The sequence below is a fragment of the Telopea speciosissima genome, chromosome 5 (genome assembly GCF_018873765.1).
Source record: "Telopea speciosissima isolate NSW1024214 ecotype Mountain lineage chromosome 5, Tspe_v1, whole genome shotgun sequence".
Taxonomy (NCBI): Eukaryota; Viridiplantae; Streptophyta; class Magnoliopsida; order Proteales; family Proteaceae; genus Telopea; species Telopea speciosissima.
In genome coordinates this window covers 6,219,548-6,240,268 of record NC_057920.1, presented here as the reverse complement: position 1 = coordinate 6,240,268, position 20,721 = coordinate 6,219,548, and the positions used below count along the sequence as shown (strand labels likewise).

Below are 20,721 nucleotides of genomic sequence, written 5' to 3'. Positions count from 1 at the left end.
ACTGATGCATTCCCGGGAACAAAATAATGAACCAGCGGTAACAAACGAATTTCTATTCTTTTTTTGGTCCCAGGAACAAAAAGAAAAAAACAAAGAAACAGAGAAAAGAAGTGTTATCATGCAGGCCCTGAATCACCCATTTTTCATGGCTGATCTTCATTTGTTGCCCTTCTTTTTTGGGGAGAAGTTTTGCCTTTGTTTCTTTAGTAAAACAACAGAAAATCAATCAAACTTATCTCTTGTAACGAAATCCCCAAGGTTATTGGATAAAAACTAAAAAAAAAAACCCACAGATTTTGGGAAATCCTTGTTTCTTCTTCCCGATTCCAAATTTACGGTATTGGTGAATTTAGTTGATTCTGGCTAATTCTGAACCGATCCAATCTGATTCAGATCAGAATGGATGCCGGTCCCATTTCTGATTTGGGGTTCTTACACCTTTCTAGTGATTCTTAATCGAGGTCCATAGCTTTGGCCGTGGGCTTTAGTCTGTTCTACAAAGACACTACAAAGAATTGTGTGGCGGCGAAGGTGGTGCTACGGACACGTTTGACAAGCTTCCATCTCAGTCCGTGCCAGGCTGCCTCCTGGTTCACAAGGCCTTTTACACTGCAGTCCTGATGACTGATTCTTCTTCACATACAGTTTTCGTATCTGTACATCAAGCTTAGTCTTTCTCTAGTATGAATCTTTGGTCTTACCGTTTCCATCAATTCCATTCATTGAAGTGCAATTGCAATGAAGAAAAATTTTAACGGTTGTTTACTCTCGATATTTGCTGGTTCCAGTGTAAGATTCTGTGCGAGTGGCTGGAAATTAGCAAAGACAGAAGTGAAATGCCCATTCTTTAATCTTTACTTTTATCTACATGGTTCAGTGATGAGCACAACGTGCTTTTCTTAAAAAAAACACTGTTTATTGACGATTTTCCTAATGGCAGCACTGGAATCGAGATTGCAGAATGGACACAAAACGCCCCCCTCCTGACCCAATTGCAGTGCTGAGAGGTCATCGAGCTTCTGTTATGGATGTTTGCTTCCATTCTTCTAAGCCTATGTTATTTACTGGGTAGTTTTCTAATCGCCTCTGGACAAAAGCTAGTTAGAAATTCTTATCTCTAGGAGTTTTCAGCTGGAGATGTATGAAGAAGAAATTTTCATAGTAACAATACATTGATGTCTATTGGTGGATGGTGTCACAGTGCTACCGACGGTGAGTTGCGGATTTGGGATACAGTTCAACACAGGACAGTCTCTTCTTCATGGTACCCTTCATTAGTAGGAAATGTTTTCTTCATTAAGCTCCTTAATTTCCAATGTTATGCATATAATGTGACCAACTTTTGTATGAAATGGATTACAGGGTACACAGTGCTGCACATGGAATCATCGGTGTTGCTACAAGTCCTTTGATTGGAGACAATAAAGTTGTTAGGTCATTTATTATCAGTCTCATGCGTATTTAGCTTAAGAATTTGTGCCTAGTACTTCTGATGTATCCAATAGAATCGATTTATCATATCCCTTTTTCTTTTATTTTATATTTTTGAGTAGGTTCTTGCCATATTTATGATTTAAAGTTTGTGTCCCCAAATGCGTGTAGCCAGGGTAGGGATGGGACTGTTAAATGTTGGGATATTGAAGACGGAGGCCTTTCCAGGTACTTTCCTGTTTCCTCCTACATCCCACCCCCCCAATTTTTTTTCCTATTGGTTTTACTAAGTTATAAGTTTTCTTAAGAAAAGGTTGAGCAGTGAGCACAGGGAATTGTGCTATATATACTGGTTAAAGAACCATGGAAAGAGGAGGGATGTCGGACAAAATAGAATTTGGGGATTTAGGGCATATGAAGTCAATGAGTGGAAGGTCAAAGTAGATGCAAAGATCTGATTAATTTCAGAACTTCAGCAAAATTGTGTTGCCTGTTATGAAAAATTCTCTATTTTGTTATTTTGAAAGGGCATCTATAAATGGTGAAAGGGAGAACATGTACTAGAATGAGGGGCTTTCCCTTGCACTGAGTGCCAATGAATTCCAAGGCAAGTAACTTCCATCAAGCTGGGATGCGTGATTCACTGATTCCAGAAACTTCTTCATTCTTATGACCACATTATTCTTGCAAAAGCAGTAAGGCACAATGAACGAGGTGGTCAACAGTATCGTACATCCAGTTGAATACAGATCATATATATATATATATATATATATATTCTTTCTTCTTGAGATCTGGTGCTTATGATTGAAATCTTGTCTAGTGTTTTCTTAGGTAGGAAGAAGGGCACCTTAGTAGGAATAGGAGATCACGAAGTGTCCATCACATCGTTCAACGAGGGTATTGAAGAAGAATCTTAGGAGACTGTCTCCTTCGGGTTCTAAATCTGAGAGCCCATCCATCTCACCGACTGATAGAAAGAAACGAGTTGAGTTTAGCACAGAATCCAATGATGACATTTACTGCTCAATCATTTGGATTCCTTAGTTGAGGCATTTGAAACTGTCCCTTATGAGAGCACATTTTTTAAGCTGCAATTATGTATGGCATGAGATACCGGAGAGAATTCATAGCGTTGGTCATCTTTTAATTTTACAATTTTTTATGTTTTCACTATACCCAACTTGAAGGCATGTGTTGATGGAATTCATCAAAACCATAGAGATGGCTTGCCAAAGATACACTACATCTACATAGTTACTTTCAACTACTGCCATGTCCCTTTCTTGATTCCACCTTTCCCACTTGGACTAAATTGGTCTCCTCTTTGGTTTCCTGTCTTCTCGCCTGAATGCATCCATCAACTTCATTTTTCTGGAGACCCAAACTTACTTTAGCTCCAGATTCCAGTCAACCAATCGAAACTGATCTTTATGTTGGGGACCATCTTATCAAAAGTATCTTCAAACTTTTTCAATCCTTTTTGCGACTGAAATTCGAATTGTTAATGGATGGGTTGCATTTGTAATATAGAACTGTATTTGAAAGATCAAAGCAGTAGCAAGAACAGGATTGAAATACAGAGAATAAATTCCAGATTTAGAAGAATTGCTATAACTCAAAATCAGTAGGCCAGCCTTGATCAAACACAAGGTTTCTTTGATCAGAAACAAGGGATTTCTTCACAGCATTAGCCATGAAGAGAAGAGCAGCAATGTGTACATTATGATCCTCCCCAGACCCCGCAGTGGCGGGAGCCTCGTGCACTGGGTACGCCTGTTCCCTTTATTTCTGGTTTCAAGTTCTATTCTGTGATTTGTTATTGCCTGCAACTGGTGTCTGGAAAGTTCTTACAAGAACCATAATACTGGTCCAATGGCATTCATTGTTAGGTGCAAAGAAATCTGTCTTTCTGGTTTGTTTGATCTTCTGGTAGCCATAGACAACTTGACTTGAGTATCAGCCCTATTAGATTGCTTTCTTTTAAGCTCGACGATTTCTCCTTCAATCTCCTAAGCTCTTCTCAGTTTCCCTGGGTTTTCTCAATTACTAGCTTGTTGCCATTTTGCCTCTATCTGTCCAGTTTCTGTTACTTCCCAATTTGACCATCTTTTGCCCTCTTATTCTGTCCAGCCCCTAGCAGAGTTTCATCCCTAAATCCTAACTAGAAGAACTGGAAAGACGTGTATTACGATCTGTAGCTCCTTTCTTGTTTCCCTTAGTTATCTGCAATCCAGATAACTGCTTACCTGGTTTTGCTTCTTTCTTGCCTCTGGGACTGTATGGAATTTCTGTTGGGTGTAGAAATTACCTAATATTTGTTGAATATAAATGTATGTATGTATGTAAATATATGAGGTGCTGAAATAATTCTCCATTTTTTACTTCATCTATAATAGAATTGGGGCCTGAGTCAGAGTGAGTCCGGACTTAGGACAACTAATTGTTGACTCTCCTTTAAAATGCTTCTAGAAAGGTGACGAATTATTGCTATACACTCAGAAAGTTGGATTCTTTTGAAAATGATGAAAACACTTACAACTGGTGCTTTGGGGAGTAGATAAGTAGTTAGGGTGGTCCAAAAGCTTATGTGTTTCAATAAAACTAAGTATAACCATTAGATTGGGTGTTCTGTGTGATATCTTTTATTGCAGATGTCTTGTACATGACACCCACTGCTCCAGTTGCAGTCCCCTCCCCCCCCCCCCCCCGGTGGTGTGTGAGAGAGAGACCTCTATTATCTTCATAAGGGATCATTTTTTATGCTGGTCCAAATCAATTGGTGCTTTCCTTTGTGGTTTCTAAACTCTTGAGCTTTTACCATTTGCAGGACACCATCGCTTATCATCAAAACAAGCTCTTATCATTTCTGCAAACTATCCTTAGTGAAGAAGCCTTTTACTTGTTTGGTGCAAACTGAAGATGCTTCTGTTGAGAAATCAGGCTTTACAACAGGAGAACCTAAGAATTTATGTGATATTGAGGCTAGGGAAACCATTAATGCAGCAATGCTAGATGGAGTTGATGGAGGAAAGATCCATGGAGGTATGATGGAGTTCCACCCTTATGCGAGGTTTATCTATTTGGGAGTGAACATTGTTCGTGATTGAAATTATTGTGATTGAATGCATTTATTCTATTAGAGATATTTTGGATTAAGAAGAACCTTTTGGCCATGCAATGTTCTCTCATTGGTGCCCATAACTATGTACTTTTTCTAATTATTTTTTGGGTCTTGTCCATAGACATTCAGGATTGAAAACCTATCATAACAATGCCTTTTAATATGAATGTCGCATGGTTAGAACCATATATTAGATGCATGATCGCCTGATCAGGTCAAGTTTGACTAAATTAGGTTAACATTTCATACTAGGAGACTGATGATCTTGAGATTTGGTGTTAACGAAAATAGGATGATGTCAGCAATCAACATACAGAGTTAAAACAGACAACATTACTTAGATGTCACTCCGGGGGACTGTTAGAAGTTAATTATGCATGTGCTTAGCAGCTTAGTGTAGGCGTCAAATTAGTTCATCTAGGGTTGGAAAATTCAGGGTTTGACAATTAAGCATTCCATGGTTTAACAGGATTAGGCTTTAATCATATTTTCTGAATTTCTATGGAGTTGTATTTAGGTATCAGGTACTATAGGGCTGGATCTGGACTACGAGGACAATAAAATTCCAATAGGATGCCTTTTATGCTCCCTGTGGTTCTGTTTGGAATGACCTGATTCCGTTTGAGTTTAGAAAAATGAACCTGTGTCAGGTTGGGTTGCACTAATGTATGACTTTAGGATCTTATAGTTCTTTCCACTTATATCTCTCATTCTCTATTTTATTTCTTATCATTTGATTTGGTTTTTCTCCTTCAATTCCTGCCCCAGTCTACAGTGCTCCCTGCCTTACTAATGGGCCATGCTGGATCAGATTAAATGGGTCCCATTTTACTTACAATTACCTTCCAGAAAAGTAGGCTCATGTAGTCAAGTGCCACTCGGTCCAATTATTTTAGAAGGTATGAGCTAAAGTTTAGAATTATAATTGACTTGAATCAAGCTGCTTAAGATTTAAAATATGTGCTTCCTAGCAAGTTGTTCACTTTTTTTTTGCACCTATAAATTTAAAGTGTTTAAACTATCATTTTCATGTATTTAAACTTTTCTTTTCTAGTTGTAGTGTTCACTGCTTTATCTTTTTTATTTTCTCAGTTTGCTAATATCAGTTGATCTAGTTAATTTATATGTGGTTCATTTGTTGGTTATCTCTTTTAAAATGATTTGTCAGAGGCCGTATAATCAGTGATTCACATTCTTAATTAATTGACAGATTCTGTTTCTCCTGAAGGACCGAAATATGTGGCTATAGCAGGGGAACAGTCTTCTGAGGTGATTAATTTTCTCATCATGTTTTTATTGGTTTCTTTACCTCCTATTTATTGCCTTACCTTACTAAGTGATCTATTTGCAAAGGTTGAGATTTGGGATCTCAATACCGCAGAAAGGTTAACACGCTTGCCTCAGATCTGTAATGGAAGCTCCCCAAGTCATTCAACAAAGGCAAGAGGTCTGTTTCTGATGCTTGTATCAACTTTTGACTTGTAATACAGTTTTGTTACCTTGGGATTTGTTATCTAATTCTCAATCATTACTAAGTTTTAGCAATTATCTTCACCCAATTTAAAACTCATGAGACAACATTTGTCTCTATTCTTGGTAGTGGACATCAGTACATCACTGTCATAAAGAACATTTTTCTGTACTATTTTTGCTCTCTCTGCAGTAATATTGTAGCCCTTAATGCAGTGGAACAATAATATGGATCTGAAACTTCAACTTTGTTTAACCTAGTTGGAGATTAGTACCCTTCTTTCAAGTGAAAAACAAAAAGGTGATTCTTATGCGTGAAAACATTTGCTGAAGAGTATAGACCTGCTTATGAAATGCATTTTGATGAATGATTGGTGTTGGCAAAGAAATCATCTTTTGGGAGGCCCAGTTCTTTAGATGAAATACTAAATACTCTCCTGAACTCTACGTTGCAACATTTTGTTACCTCTTAATTGTGTTCCTGATAAGAAGTGGTTAGGGTCCTGAACTTGATGATCATTCCCTTAAAATTGATCTGGTTGGATTCTTCTCCTTTTGAAGAAGATATGGAACTCATTACATGTTTACAGGAGAATTTGTGTCTTAATTTTCTCTCCTAAAGTTAAGTCTTCTATTTGAATGCAAGAAGATAGGTAATAATGGATGCACATGAATGATGAATCATGTGGGGTGGTTAAAGTGGTTGATCATTTTTTACAAAGGGGATCCATGTAGCCTGACCCCATTTAGTAGGAATAAGGCTGAGGTGAGTTGAGTTGAGAGTCTCTCCCATAAGAAAATGCAATGTATAATTGTATATTACATTATTACTAAGTAAAATCGAGATGTGGAGCATTGGTGCCTTTCCAAATCAGATACCTCTGCATGAATGAGTATGAGTTTAGCTTATGCTTCCATTGCAGGAATGTGCATGGCTGTTCAAGCATTTTTACCACCAAAGCTGCAGGGATTCCTAAATGTTTTGGCCGGGTGGGTTATATCTTTACCATGATTAGTATATCTGCCTGTGTTCCTTTCAGTTATAAGCAACTGGTATTCCTTTTTTGTTTAGTTTTATTTTGTTCTTATGTTTTTATTGTTAAAAACCCTACAAAGGCATTTATCTACTGGTATAATTTTGTATTTTCTTCTATGTATTTACAATTTAGATAATTTTTTAGGACCATATCCATTTAGAAACCAAATTTAGCATGGAGCTTGGAAATTCAATTCTCTGGTGACTGTTGGTTGCTGACTCTCAGATTTAACCCATACATGATGAATGAAGTCATGGTAATGACTCCAATAGACAATAGTACATGAAGTCTCTACATCAAGTGCTTGACCCCATCGAATCCTTTGAAGTCAGTTGACTTTGAAGCTGAAAACTAATCTTTAGGTTCTTACTTGAAACCTTAAGAGAGAGAAAATGACCGATTTCAGTTTTCTTTTTAAGGCATTGAACCAACTAAAAGATGTATACTGCAAAACCAATTATGTCACAATTAAGTTAAGGGGTGAAAGGTTCCTTCACGGCCATGGAGAGAGCCTTTTCTTCACTGCCACCGGTCTTGCCATGTGGCATGATCAGATGGAATGCAAACTTTGTGACTGGTAGAACTCCCAAGTCCCCTGCTCACATGTCAAGTTTCAGCCCAACAGATTTTGCCAAGTGGAAAAATGGAGCTTAAAAACCCAGAACTATGGGAGAGTTCATAGTAGCCGTCTGAGTACTGTAGGCATGCATGGGCATACATGGGGATGCATGATAAAACATTGGGTGTATATAGTTGAATTTAAGTCTGAAATTTGACAAGTGGCCTATCCAGACTGTCCCTTGTCTATCCAACAGTGGGAAATGCCACATCATCCTGCCACACGACTGAATTAGGAGTCCTTAGAGAGAAGGCTATCTACAATGGACCATGTAAAAACAAAATTGCCTCAAAAGGTTTTTGTCTGCACATTCCATCATAGGATTCTATTTTAACTCTGAAACCTTGAATTTTTTCCAATATGAACTATGTATGCCATTTATATATATTGCTACTATATTTTGAAACCAACTAATAGATTTCAGGATCTCTTTTATGCATTGAAACTACTGGAAGATGTATACTCAAGTCTTTAACCAAGTAATGTCACCATTGAGTACTTAAATTTGTGTTTGCACTTTCTGTCATAGAATTCAAGTATAACTCTGAAACCTATACATTTGTTACCACTTTTGAACCATGCATTTCATTCCTAGATATTCCTACTATCTTTTAGTCATTATTGAAAGGTCCCACTATATATATGTTTCTTTGGTGCACATATTTTCATTTTTTATTTTTGGCAAAAGGTTTGGCAGATGGTGCTCCAAAAAAGAAACCTTCAGACATGCTTGGAAATTCCAACTGTTGGATATCTAATGGAATGGTTTGGATTGGCCATGTGTTGAATTTCAGACTCAAATCCAGTCATATACCCTCCCATTTATTGGCATCTTCCTGTGTATTTTTCAGCCGTCCATTTATTGGCATTGTTCACTACCGTTTCACCTAAAAGCTTGAACTGTTAGGAAAGGTAGCATCCTTCGTTGATCCAATTAGTGGTCCACCTAACTGAACATGTGATCAGTTTGTAAACAGATTATTGCACCCTTTTTGAAAAGTGTGGTTGTGCGGAGCCCAGCAATGTATTATACATCAAGACTCCCTTGAACATGCAAGGCCAAAAGATCCCATGGTCCTTGCACGTGGAACTCACGTAGCGTTTCCTTTGCGTGGCACCATGGGAGAAGACATGTCAGGAAAACTCTTCTGATGCACTTCTCAGGAGTTGAACACTTGACCTCCCTGCTCTGATAACATGTTCACTACCGTTTCACCTAAAAGCTCAAACTATTAGCCTATTAGGGAAGGGTAGAATCATGAATACGTCAACAGGCATGCACCCTCCCACAGTCCTGAAATTTCAGAATTTTTATTTTTCCACTTGGTCAACTCCATTTGGCTTAAATTTGACATGTGAGAGGGGACCTTGGGGTCTACCTGTCCAAAACTTTTCAGCTCCATCTGAGCCACATGTCAAAACTAGGTGTCTGTCCAAAAATTCCTTTTCTGGACCGCCATCCTTGAAAATTCACACCCTGATTTTCTTTAATTTGAAATTTGAAGGGCATTTAAGTATTTTATGTGCTAAAGTCAGTGGGGATATTACATTTTTATTTTCTTGTATGAAAACCTAACCTCTTCAATACTTTATTACTATTGAAGATCTTTGGGTTTTGACTTTCTTTGAGGAATCTAATATCATATAAGATGTTTTATTTTGTATCTTTATGTAGCAGTCCTTGTTTTAGGGGTTTAGAATGAAAGAAGGGGGAAATTTTTAAAATACTACAAATTTTGTTGATTGATATATTAACTTTTATGTAACCAGGGAACTGAAAGCATTCACTGATAGATGTCTAATTCTGTGATTAGGAAGACACAAAACACAAACACATCCCTCCTGGATGTGTTTGTAAAATGATATGGTAAATGTAGGTATTTACAGTATAAAAAATGTACTCTGGATTAGCACATTTAAATGTGACGACATATAAATGATGTATGAGTACAAGTTCAGACCAGAATGTACACAATATATTTGGTTGTGCGTAAATGCCATGTATCTCAGAGACCCAGACTCATGAATAAGATTATGGTTTTTGAAGCAACCCAATGTCTGAAAATGGAATTTTTAAATTACATATCTTCCTCTTTTGCAATGTCATACTATCTTTTTATTACTGTGATAAGAGTTATGGTCATTCGTCTAATTTTTTATCCCCAACATGTGGCAGTTATGAAGATGGGAGCATGCTTTGGTGGGATCTGAGGAATCCTGGGGTTCCGGTAACTTCTGTGAAATTTCATTCAGAGCCTGGTTAGTGACACAGCTTCTGGCATATGTTCCCACATACTTATGGTGCGGTTTACTTATTTTGGGAAAAAATATAAAACCTACTAGTAGGTTACTCCTCAATGTTTCAAATATCAAGATAAGGGTTCAGTTTGTTCGTAGTTGATCACAACTTGGACCGTATCTGGATCACCAATCTACTGATTGCATCAGATTTCACTGTGGACCATACCAATCCTGCTGGTGGATTGGATGGTTATTTATATCACTTGGGTTGTCCAGCTGTCCTGATTTGGATCAGCATTCTAGACGAAGAGCTGATCTTTGAATCCATTTTAGCTCTTTGATGCAATCCAGGGTTCGGAAACCTTGGTTCAGATCTCGCTTATAGGCCCACCCAAGGGAATAATAGCCAAAAGATGAAAGGCAATAATTCTGTAACTATTTCAAAGTTTAAAAAGGGAGTGGCCGAATTGAAAATAAACAGAACATTAACGTCTGCTTGGTAGAAAGTAGATAACTAGGGGCTGGGACACAAAGGAAATCATATTTAATAATAAGGGGTAGACTAGGCATTAATACAAATAAAGGCTAGAAATGGAGTTTAAGATGAAATGAGGAGTAATTCTAGAAATAATGACATAAGAGATAAGTCACAGGTCATCTTCCATCTTGTGATGGTCTGTTCTAACGCCAAACCAATTTAATCTCGAATCATATAACTGATTTGATACTGATCCAATCCGGATGAAACTCTAGGAGAAGGTCAGAATATTGAAGACCTATTGATTACACACTGTGAACAGCCAACATGGATGTCTAGAACATCAAATCAAGCTCTGCAAATCCTATTAGGCAGTAGTTGCAGGCCCAGCCCTGGTTTCAGAGAAATACTTTTCAACAAGAGGATTGGTTGGGGATGAAACTCTAGGGTTTAAATCACCCTAGGGTAAGGTATTTACTCCCACAAACTGAGAGGGAAAGGAAAAAGCATCAAAGGGGTTCGATGCAACCACAGGGATGGCTGCCTGTAGTAAAGGCCGTACCCAGTGCACAAGGCCCCCGCGTTTAGCAGGGTCTAGGGAGGGTCAAATGTACGCAGCCTTACCCCTGTTTCCAGAGAGGCTGTTTCCAGGACTTGAACCCGTGACCAAGCGTTCAGCAAGTGAGCACTTGACCAACGCGCCAAGCACGACCTTCAAACAGAAGAGGGAGGGAAGAAGAAGGAACAAGGAAGAAAATAAGAGCAAAGATGGGAGTGGAATCGTACTAGAAGAGAAGTGTGGGGGGGGGGGGGAGGAAGAAGAGGATCACCTCAGTCAACCGGCTGCCTCAGGCCACACAGGCTTCAACCAAAACAAAACTCAATTCATTCCATTCTAATTCCATCGTTGGTTGGTTACACATATATAAAGTGAAAACTCCAAACAGAAAATAGAAACTAAAAATACTTGGGAAACTACCTTAAACAAAAAACCTGAAGACAATAAGGAGTTTCCTATGTATCTAACTTCTACCAGAACCAGATTTGAGCCTGGTTCTCAGTTTGGGCTTCCAATCAGGTTCGGGCCAGTCCAATAAATCATTACTGCATCACTCTTGCCTGCCAATGTGAATTTTAATTATTCTTTCTTCAACATCCAAGGAATGTTAGTTGTGTTTTCTCTGTGCAGTTCTAACCCTGAGTGTTGATGAGCCATGCACTGGTGGGATATCTGGAGCTGCGGATGACAAAATTGTGCTTTTTACACTAGATCATCAAACGGTATCTCTTACTCCTTACTTGTTAAGCTCATCATAATTACTTTAACTTAGTACATCATGTCTTGCCTAGTGCCAAAATTATTGCTGTTTAATAACTCATATTTTTCCTTCAAAAAAATTCTCCTAGTCTCAGCATACTACGACTGGGAAAGATGGTTTCATGTGATGTAATTTTCAGTCACATGAGTAAGACTGTGTAATGGTAAATAGAACAATCTAGGAATATATAGCGTGCAACTTTAGTTGAAATAGGGATAGAGTAGTAAATCAATATAACATGTTCATTAACTTGGTTGAATCATTTAGACTCATTGAAAAGTTTTTTGCCCTCAAGATTTGAATAGGGTGGATGATGTGGAAAAGTGTTTTCCATTGCTGTGTGTTTGACACCTACTAATGATAGTAATAGAAATTTTCATAAGATTGCTGTAACCCACCCATGCTTTATATAACTAACTGTTGGCAGTTAAGGAACATCACAGCCATAAAATGAGTGTATCTCAGATGTGGATGAGCGGCAAAACTAGATTGGACAAAATAGAAATGAATGCATTCATGGAAACATAGTGATAGTGCTAGTGGCTGACAAGATGAAAGAAAAAAGACCAATGATTGCCTTGTTTAAAACAAAATTAATGTTACTACTGTTCTGGCCTGGGGATTGGTGGTCTGACAGTTTGACCTTCCAGTCCTATAGTCTAGATAGTCTGATTGTCAAGGGAAGTAGGACTAGAGAACTTATAATCAATTTATATACATCGCACTTACGAGTTACGACCATAGTAAATTTAAAGATGGCAAAAATACAGTAGGGTATACATTCCTGTATTGTTCAGTTTCAGAAGAGCAAAATAGGATAAAACAGTTAAAAAAAAATGCAGATGTCAAAAAATTGGAATTGGAAATGGAAATGTTCCCATGTTATACATTTATTCTTTGAGAATTTTTACTAGAAATTTGGACATAGATATTTAGGACCGAGTCCAAAAATACCTCTCCAAGGAACCCTGCATAGGCGGGACCAGCACTGGCTAATGGCCCTATATTATGCATTCCTGTTTCCGCATAATTAATCAATTATCGGATCATAATAACGTACAAATAGTACATAAATTACATATCAGTCTATATAATTTTGCTAATCTATGCATTTGTCTCATTACTGACAAGTTTCAACAAAAAAAATTAGGCTAGACCAATATGATTGTTATCTTTTAGATTATTAATCAAGCAATTGTATCATTGTATGTAATGGTATTTTAATTTAGGAACCTCTATTTATCTTTCTACGATTAGTTTACTCTCTTTAGATCCACATACCCCAAGTCCCAAAGTGAACACACTCTCCCCTTAAAAAGAAAAAGGAAACTCTCTCTCTCTCTCTCCATCGCAAACTATCCATCTTCCCCTTTTACCACTGAGCATGAGACATCTGTAAAAGGTTTGGCCTAGGGTAATAGAGAAGGAACAGTTTGTGCTTGCTGAGATTAGCAGCGCATCCTCCTCCCAAGTCAGGGCAGCCTAGTTGGAAGAGGTTTCAAGTACAATCACAACCCTACTACCTCATCACTGCCATATCCTTGCTGCCCAGGCCATCGTTCCTGTTACTGAAAGCTTCTCATCGTTATATCCAGTATTGACCTTGCTGAATTATTAGTCAACATTTTTTAGCACCGTTGTAGTGGTCCATCATTTTGCTTGCAAATAATTCATAAAAGGTAAAAAAGTTGCAAGTTTCATCTAGTCTTTGGGAATTGACTGGGAAATGGGATATTTTTAATTTGTTTATTTGTGAATTTTCACACTTTACCAAAGAAAATGGCATATGAGACTACAGGCCTTGGTGTGGTGATTTTGATCATGTGGTCTTGAGTTTGGTTTCGATTGTATACATATCCCACAGACTTGGTGTAGTGATTTTGTTGTTTGCAGAGCATGTGGCAAAGCTGTCAAGGCGCTAGGCGATCCTAGGCACCCTAAATCGCATCCCAGTATTAATTTTTTAATATATCAGTTATATGTGTGAAACAATCAAAACACATATTTGGTTTATATGTTCATTTTCAGGTATACCTAGTCACACATTTGGTTGATACTGTTCTTAGAAAATATGATGTTATCAATAAGTAATTAACCTACTCTCGATTTAGAGAAATGTTCTTGTTCTCTAAGAAATTTGATTGATCAAATGATTTTATTTTTACATGAGACGTTTTGTATTAGGTAGAGCACAAAACCAGCTTTCCAACAAATCTAAGATTGCTTAAATCTGGTTTATATTGAAGGAGTTATATTCCGATCAAACCTTATTTGGTGTGCTCGAATGCTGTCAAAATCAATCTGAATGAAAATATTTTTTTAGATATCAAAACAAATGAATATTTTACAGCACTTGGTTTTCAACAATGTTTTACCATATTAAGATATATGGAATTTTTAGATTTGAGAAAAACCCCAGCATTAGAAAGTTGAAAATTTCACCTAGCCAAAAATCCAATTTTTGTTCTTGAACTTTGGGGGGGGGGGGGGGGGTTGACTTTTTATCCTTTTAGAATTTGATTTTTTAACTATTTTTATTGGATCAAATAGGGGGTATTTGCTTATTTATGAATGATATCTTAACAAATCTAAAAACATTTACTTAAACGATACTTGGCATAAATAAGTGTCAGAACCTGATTCGATACCAATTAAACCAATGCAAAGCGCCCTACAATAAGGCAGCAGCTGGGCACCTAGAAATCCGCTTGGATGCCTAGGCGGTGCCTTGACAACTATGGCATGTGGTCTTGAGTTTGATTTCAAATGCATACATTTCCTACAGAATCTCTACCTGTAACAACAACAAATGGCCAATGCCTTGCCTTCTGATCGTCCAACGTGAAGGGTCTAAATGATCTAACCATTTGTACAGGTAGTCTGATGACGAGTTAGTGGTTTTTTTATGACTTCTGATCTTGGGTTAGAACATACCATTCAGGGTTGGTAGTTGATGGTCCAGACTATCCAGACATGGTCCAAATAACAGGCCTAATGGTCCATGAAAGCTCTGAATGAACAAATTATGCAGAAGAAACAGTATTGGGCGTTGAAGGCTCTAAAGGAAAAGGAGAAAGCAAGAGAGTATAACGGTCAGCTCCAAGATTTTAAGTCTTGGGAATTGGGATTAGATCAGGCAAATCAACTGCTCTGGATCGGTATCCGCGGACACCAATCCAGTCAGTACTGGCTGATAAATACTGTTATTCCCTCCAAGATCAGCCTATATCAGGCCAGATTGGGATCGGTGGTGTCCAATCTGGTCTGCAATAGCGAGGTTTAAATCCTTCTCATGGCAGTGAGAGAGGATCTGATGATTCATGATTTATCAGGAATTCAGAAAATACAGAAATGGATCTTGGAAAAAATGGATTTGTGGAACCATAACAATAAGATTTGTGTGGTTGACCTTCCCAGCAAATCTTTTAGATTCTTTTCAACTTGAAAGTATGATTGCTTTCAATTTGCACCATTGTTAACCATGTTCAGATCTTCCCTTCTTGTTGCATTAGTAACTGTGTTACTATGCTCTGCTGTTCAACTAAAGTTCCACTGTGATGCCTAACATAGATTTTTCTAGACCCTAAAGCCTAACCACCAATCATAGCTGACCTTCACTAAATGCCAACATTGAAACCTAGCCCCGCACTGCTGGAATTTCACACCAGTGGCTAAACCCTTACTTCTCCCTAGCTTCTTGCATTAAAATCTTCCATCATTGTATCAATATTGTTGTGGGGAGCAAGATCTGATTGCTGAATTACCCTAAAAAAGGGCATACCCAGTGCACGAGGCTCCCGCCACTGCGGGGTTTGGGAAGGGTCATAATGTACTCAGCCTTACCTCCACTTCGCAGGGAGGTTTCCCAACTTGAACCCACGACCACTAGGTCACAATGGAACAACCTTACCATTGCACCGAGCACTCTAGCCTTCAAAATTCAACCTGATCTGGCCAGTCGAAGAAATATGTTTTATGGCTATTCAATGGCTTACTAACTTGCTCGAGGGTGGACCTCAGTGCAACAGTAAGGTTGCTCCATTGCGACCTAGTGGTCGGGGGTTCAAGTCAGGAAACAGCCTCTCCGCAAAAACGGGGTTTAGGCTGTGTACATAAGGACCCTCCCCAGACCCCGCAGTGGTGGGAGCCTCGTGCACTGTGTCTGCCCTTTTTTTTTATGAACCTTAACTTTCAAGATCCTACATAAAATCTGTTGTGCTATCTAGTTCATCTAGTAACCTTGACTATCCTTCATCAGCTATAGTGATAATATAGAACAACTTAATGTGTACAGAGTTTTTTTTTTTTCAAGATGAGAATTCCCAAATTAGTTCCACTCCGAAGCAGTCCAATTGGGTCAAAAACCGAAATTGTTGAGTTAGAAATTAAAAGGGTAGGGGTAGAGGGGAGGGAGTAGGCTCATGCATTCACTTTCCTTCTTGGAATTTCGGATTTTATTTCCTGTGGTCTCAACTTAATTTAATTCTTTGTTTGGCATAGGGTTGTTGTCTGGTCAAGAAAGAAATCAGTTTGCAACATCCTGGCATAGCAGCCACTTCCATTCGAACAGATAACAAAATTGCTGCAACTGCTGGCTGGGATCACAGGTTCATGCTTTCATCAATTCACTTTGTTCTATTGTCTTGGTGCTGCATGTCCTTCTCTATGTTGATTTTTGTTTCACAGACTGTTTCATCATCATTGCTCAGTTGCCACAAAAAAAAGGATAGTAATCTTGCTGGTGTAGTTTTTTTTGTGGATCTGAATACATAAGATGCATTATGAATATCCAATGAGACAATATATTTCAACTTTTGCTACTTCCTGTTGCTCGGTTGATTGTCCACATGAAGAGCATAGAAATTGCAGCTTTACTTTCTTGTATTTTTTTAGTGCTTCACAATTCCCCGAGGAAGATCAAAAAGATATCCCTGAGAAGATTTGGGCCAATGGCTCTTGTTATTCTCTCTTTGGTTGGTCTGGAAAATTGTCTGTCTTAGTTGAAACTGAATGAATGACAGGGTTCATGAGTCATTCAAAATCTGGATGACAAATACAAATGTTAACACTCCAATGACCACTCATGGTTTTGGAAGACTAGAAATTGAATATATTGGGGATGCCATTCTTTAGATAACTGCTTTGTTTTCCCTTATTGGAAAATCTTCTGTGGTTTTATTAAAAGAGTTTAGGAACCGGGGGTGTTTTCTTTTGCAGACTTAAAAATGCTTGGATGTGTTTGCTTCCTAAATAAATAACCAGATTTATGCCTTTGTGCACTCCTCGAAGTTTTTCTTTGTAATTTGTATATTGTTTTAAACTGAGCATGTTAAACTGCTTCTGAAAGAATTTGCAGTGAAACCGAATGTTGGTCTCTCAATGTGATAATGATAATATTCAAACAGATAAAATATTGGTTAGATAAATGCGTATTGTACAATAAGCCAATACCCTTTCTTGGCTTGAGTTTTCAAAATTTCCTCTTTTCTGAAATTTGAAATCAAACAAAACATTTAAACTAGTTTCAAGTCATTCAACATGCACTGAAATTAGAGATCTCTTTTGGTGGGACCAACTCTTAAACCACTTCTTTGGAAAACAATCAAAGCTGACGTTCTTTTGTAGGTAGGCCAAACTTGTAGAATAGGAATACACAACCTAATATGTTGTGGACTCATGGTGATGGTTGCTTTGTTTAACTGTTAACTCCTTTACAATTCTCTAATAAAAATGGAAAAAAAAAAAAACGAAAACTCCTTCACAATTCAATTAATGCCAAACTAGACAATTCTGAAGTGAACTTGTTTGGTGCAATACTATATGCCAAAACAGTAAGATCATCCATAATGGGATGCCTACCTCTATATGCTATTCATATTTTTTTTTTAAAAAAGGAATACAAATAAACCCACTTAGAATGAAATTTTGTGAGTAAAATCAATGCTTTATTTCATCCTCTAGGACCATAGAGAAAAGGCATATATGAATCTTTTTCCCTGTTTTAGGGTGGGTTGGGTTGGTAGAAACTGTTGAAGATTAACTATTAAGGATCTATGAAAAGAACAGGAATACAAACAAATCTCTGAACTTATGTGCCTAGTATCTCACCCCCAAAATTAAAAAGAAAAAATATTTGATCTTATATTGTCAAAGAAGGAGACATAAGTGATAAAAGTGAATTGGGTGATGATTTTACTAATGTAATAGTTTACCAGTTGTCATCATCCAAAGATAACTGACGTTTTATAACTCAAAAGAGTTTAGCAATGAACATAACCAGGTAAAAGGTTAAAGCAAAAAAAAATTTCAAAAAATGCATGACAGGAGATTGGTTGGATTGATCACTGTGAAATCATTTCCTGATTATCTTCTACTGCTCCATATTCTAGTTTGAGTTTCTTTACATGACATGAAAATGAAAGAGCAGAAAATTTTCAGGGACAGTCAAATACTGATGGTAAGATTGTTCATGAAATTTCTTATGGGTGTTTCTTGTAGATATTTTAAGGTTGATTAGTGAGCCTATGCTAATAAACAACAGAGGTCCTGGGAGGTTGGAGGAATTTTAGAAAGGAAATTGTTTCTACCATTTCCTGTGCTGGAAAATGAATAACTTGATTATAATGGTGTATGATCAGATTGTAAAATTATTTTTGTTCTTTTTCCTTTTTTTTATTTTAATGTTTTGTTTTGTTGTCAGGCTAAGAATATACAATTATCGTAAAGGAAGTCCTTTAGCCATCTTAAAGTATCACAGTGCCACGGTATGCAAGTACTTAATTCTAATGTTTCAAGACCAATTTTCAAATTTCATATTTTTATTTTATATTATTTTTTCTAATTATCTAAGAACGAAGGCTTTAGTGGGATCCGCCTCCCAACTCAAACCGCCCTGCCCCCCCCCCCCCAAAAAAAAAAAAGGGAGATATAGACAACCCTACATCCTCTCCCCCAATGCTCACACACACAAACACTTTCATACCCAGACATGTTTGTCTCTTCTATTACCTCAACTGATGTTGATAAAACCCTCGTCACAAGTTGTTTGGTCCTGTTCTGCCATCCCCACTCCAGGGCCATTTCTTCTCATATATGGACGATGCTGCTCCTTTGTTCTAGAAAATGCATTCTTTTCTGATTCTACACTTTATGTTCTCACCATATTCATCTCAATGTGCTCGACCGGACTCAAGTCTACGTTAGCTTGAATGCCCAACATCCGATAGAGAATAAGAGAGAAACATTATGTCCATCTATTTTTACCTTTTTATATTTTTATTCATAACTGTCAACATCCTTTTCAACACCCTTTACAGGTATATGATCTCTAAACTTGAAAGCTATTAAAAATTAATGCTTCAAATTTTCTCTGCACATCTTCAGGGGGGGGGGGGGGGAAGTAGTATTTCACAATAAATTCAAACAGAGAGCCAGGCCTTGCATACATTTTGTGCACTAGCAAAGTCTAGCCCTAGTTTAATTTTGTGGCCTGAACAATTGTTGGCTAGCAAAGTCTAGCCCACCAGCATCGTGCTTCCAATGTCTACCCATTGTTTTCAGTAGTATTTTCCCAACTTATTTATTCCTTTTCTGGAATTCACAACATTTTGGCTTTCTGGTTTAGCTAGCTTTATTCCATTTCTATTCAGGGTCAACTCAAGAGTATTTATTGACAGATATCATTTTTGACAGTGTAATGCTGTATCATTCTCCACTGATTGCAAGCTTATGGCCTCCTCTTCAGAAGACACCACAGTGGCACTGTGGGAACTCTACCCTCCTCGAACTTAGATGGGTTTCGTGTCTTGCAATGATATTATTCTGACCTGCATCGCTTTTGTCAAGGTTTCAGCTTTAAGTGATGAAACATGGATCCTGCACTTGAATGCTCATCCTCATGTGGTATGTTTGAGAACAGAGAACTAGAGACAAAGATTACGCGTTAGGGAAGTTGGGTCCCAACACTTGGCCGTATCTCGTGTTGTTGGGATTTGCGATGGTGAAACACTGAATTAAAGGGCCTCCTTGACAGACTCAGTTCAATTTCTCTTTGGTAATTTTTCTCATCTTCCTTCTACTGTTCAACTTTTGAGAAAGTAAAAGAAAGCATGTGGTGCTGACTGATTAGCCAGCCTAGCCTCTCTACAACTTGGTTGAGCCATCAGCATGGGTGGCTGAACGACAAGCTGACTGCTTGGACCACCGACCTATGTATATTCAGCATAAAAATGGGGTTTTAACTAAAACTGACAAAAAACATTTTTGGCCATCATTCCATTATCACTGTATAATAGCTATAAAGGAATTCAATACTTCAATCACCACCCCCAAGGATCCAAGTAAACAAAACATTTCATTTATGTTGAGAAGAAATTAGTGTACATGAACATGATTTTGTGGTTGTGATGGAATTACTGTTGCCAATATGATTGCATCTGTGCTGTGCTACTTTAGTGCTCTCATCCAATAAGCTGGGGAAGGTTCATATAAATTGGATTTTTTAGATAGGGCCTGCCTTGATAATTGATATATACATGTACATATCTAAAATTGCTCACTAAATTGCCTCTAATCAACAAAAAACATAGTGAGCTTGTCAATTCCAATTCCCAGGCCCATCATCATCATCATCATCATCATCATCTACATGAAATGAATTGGACCCCTCCACTGAAACCCAAGAATAGCTCTCAATGAACACCTCAGCTCACCCTGTACCCATTAGTGCATCTGTTCCATTCCATTCTTTCTCAATCTCTCCTCTACACATCCTGCCATTTGTCCGAAAGTTTCTCGCTGGAGACTGCAGTGTATCACTGGCCCATAAAATTTCATCCCATCCTGTAGCTCTCACATTGCTTTTCCTTCTTTTTCTCTCCCATCATGGTCCTTCATTCACAAACCATCCATATTGAGGTGTTCAAATAAATCTCTCTCTCCTCTTTTTCATCTTTCTTTTGAATCTTATTTCTTGTATTTTCTACGGCTGAGCTGGCACGAGG

General features: G+C 37.8%; 1 protein-coding gene across 2 annotated transcripts; it reads left to right on the top strand.

Annotated features, from left to right (window-relative positions):
• The first annotated feature begins 304 nt into the window (after positions 1-304).
• On the top strand, positions 305-19,777 carry LOC122662331 (protein DECREASED SIZE EXCLUSION LIMIT 1). 2 transcript variants are annotated; one of them, XM_043857929.1, is made up of 14 exons: positions 308-650; positions 941-1,068; positions 1,202-1,264; positions 1,363-1,434; positions 1,603-1,659; positions 4,262-4,476; positions 5,766-5,824; positions 5,909-6,002; positions 6,949-7,015; positions 9,858-9,940; positions 11,590-11,681; positions 16,220-16,326; positions 18,420-18,483; positions 19,412-19,777. In XM_043857929.1, exons 1-14 carry the CDS (start codon positions 621-623, stop codon positions 19,508-19,510), a joined length of 1,230 nt encoding a protein of 409 aa, XP_043713864.1. In that variant the 5' UTR covers positions 308-620; the 3' UTR covers positions 19,511-19,777. The 2 variants fall into 2 exon arrangements, with proteins under 2 accessions (XP_043713865.1, XP_043713864.1); XM_043857930.1 differs by lacking the exon at positions 1,603-1,659 and having other exon boundaries at positions 305-650.
• Positions 19,778-20,721: the final 944 nt, after the last annotated feature.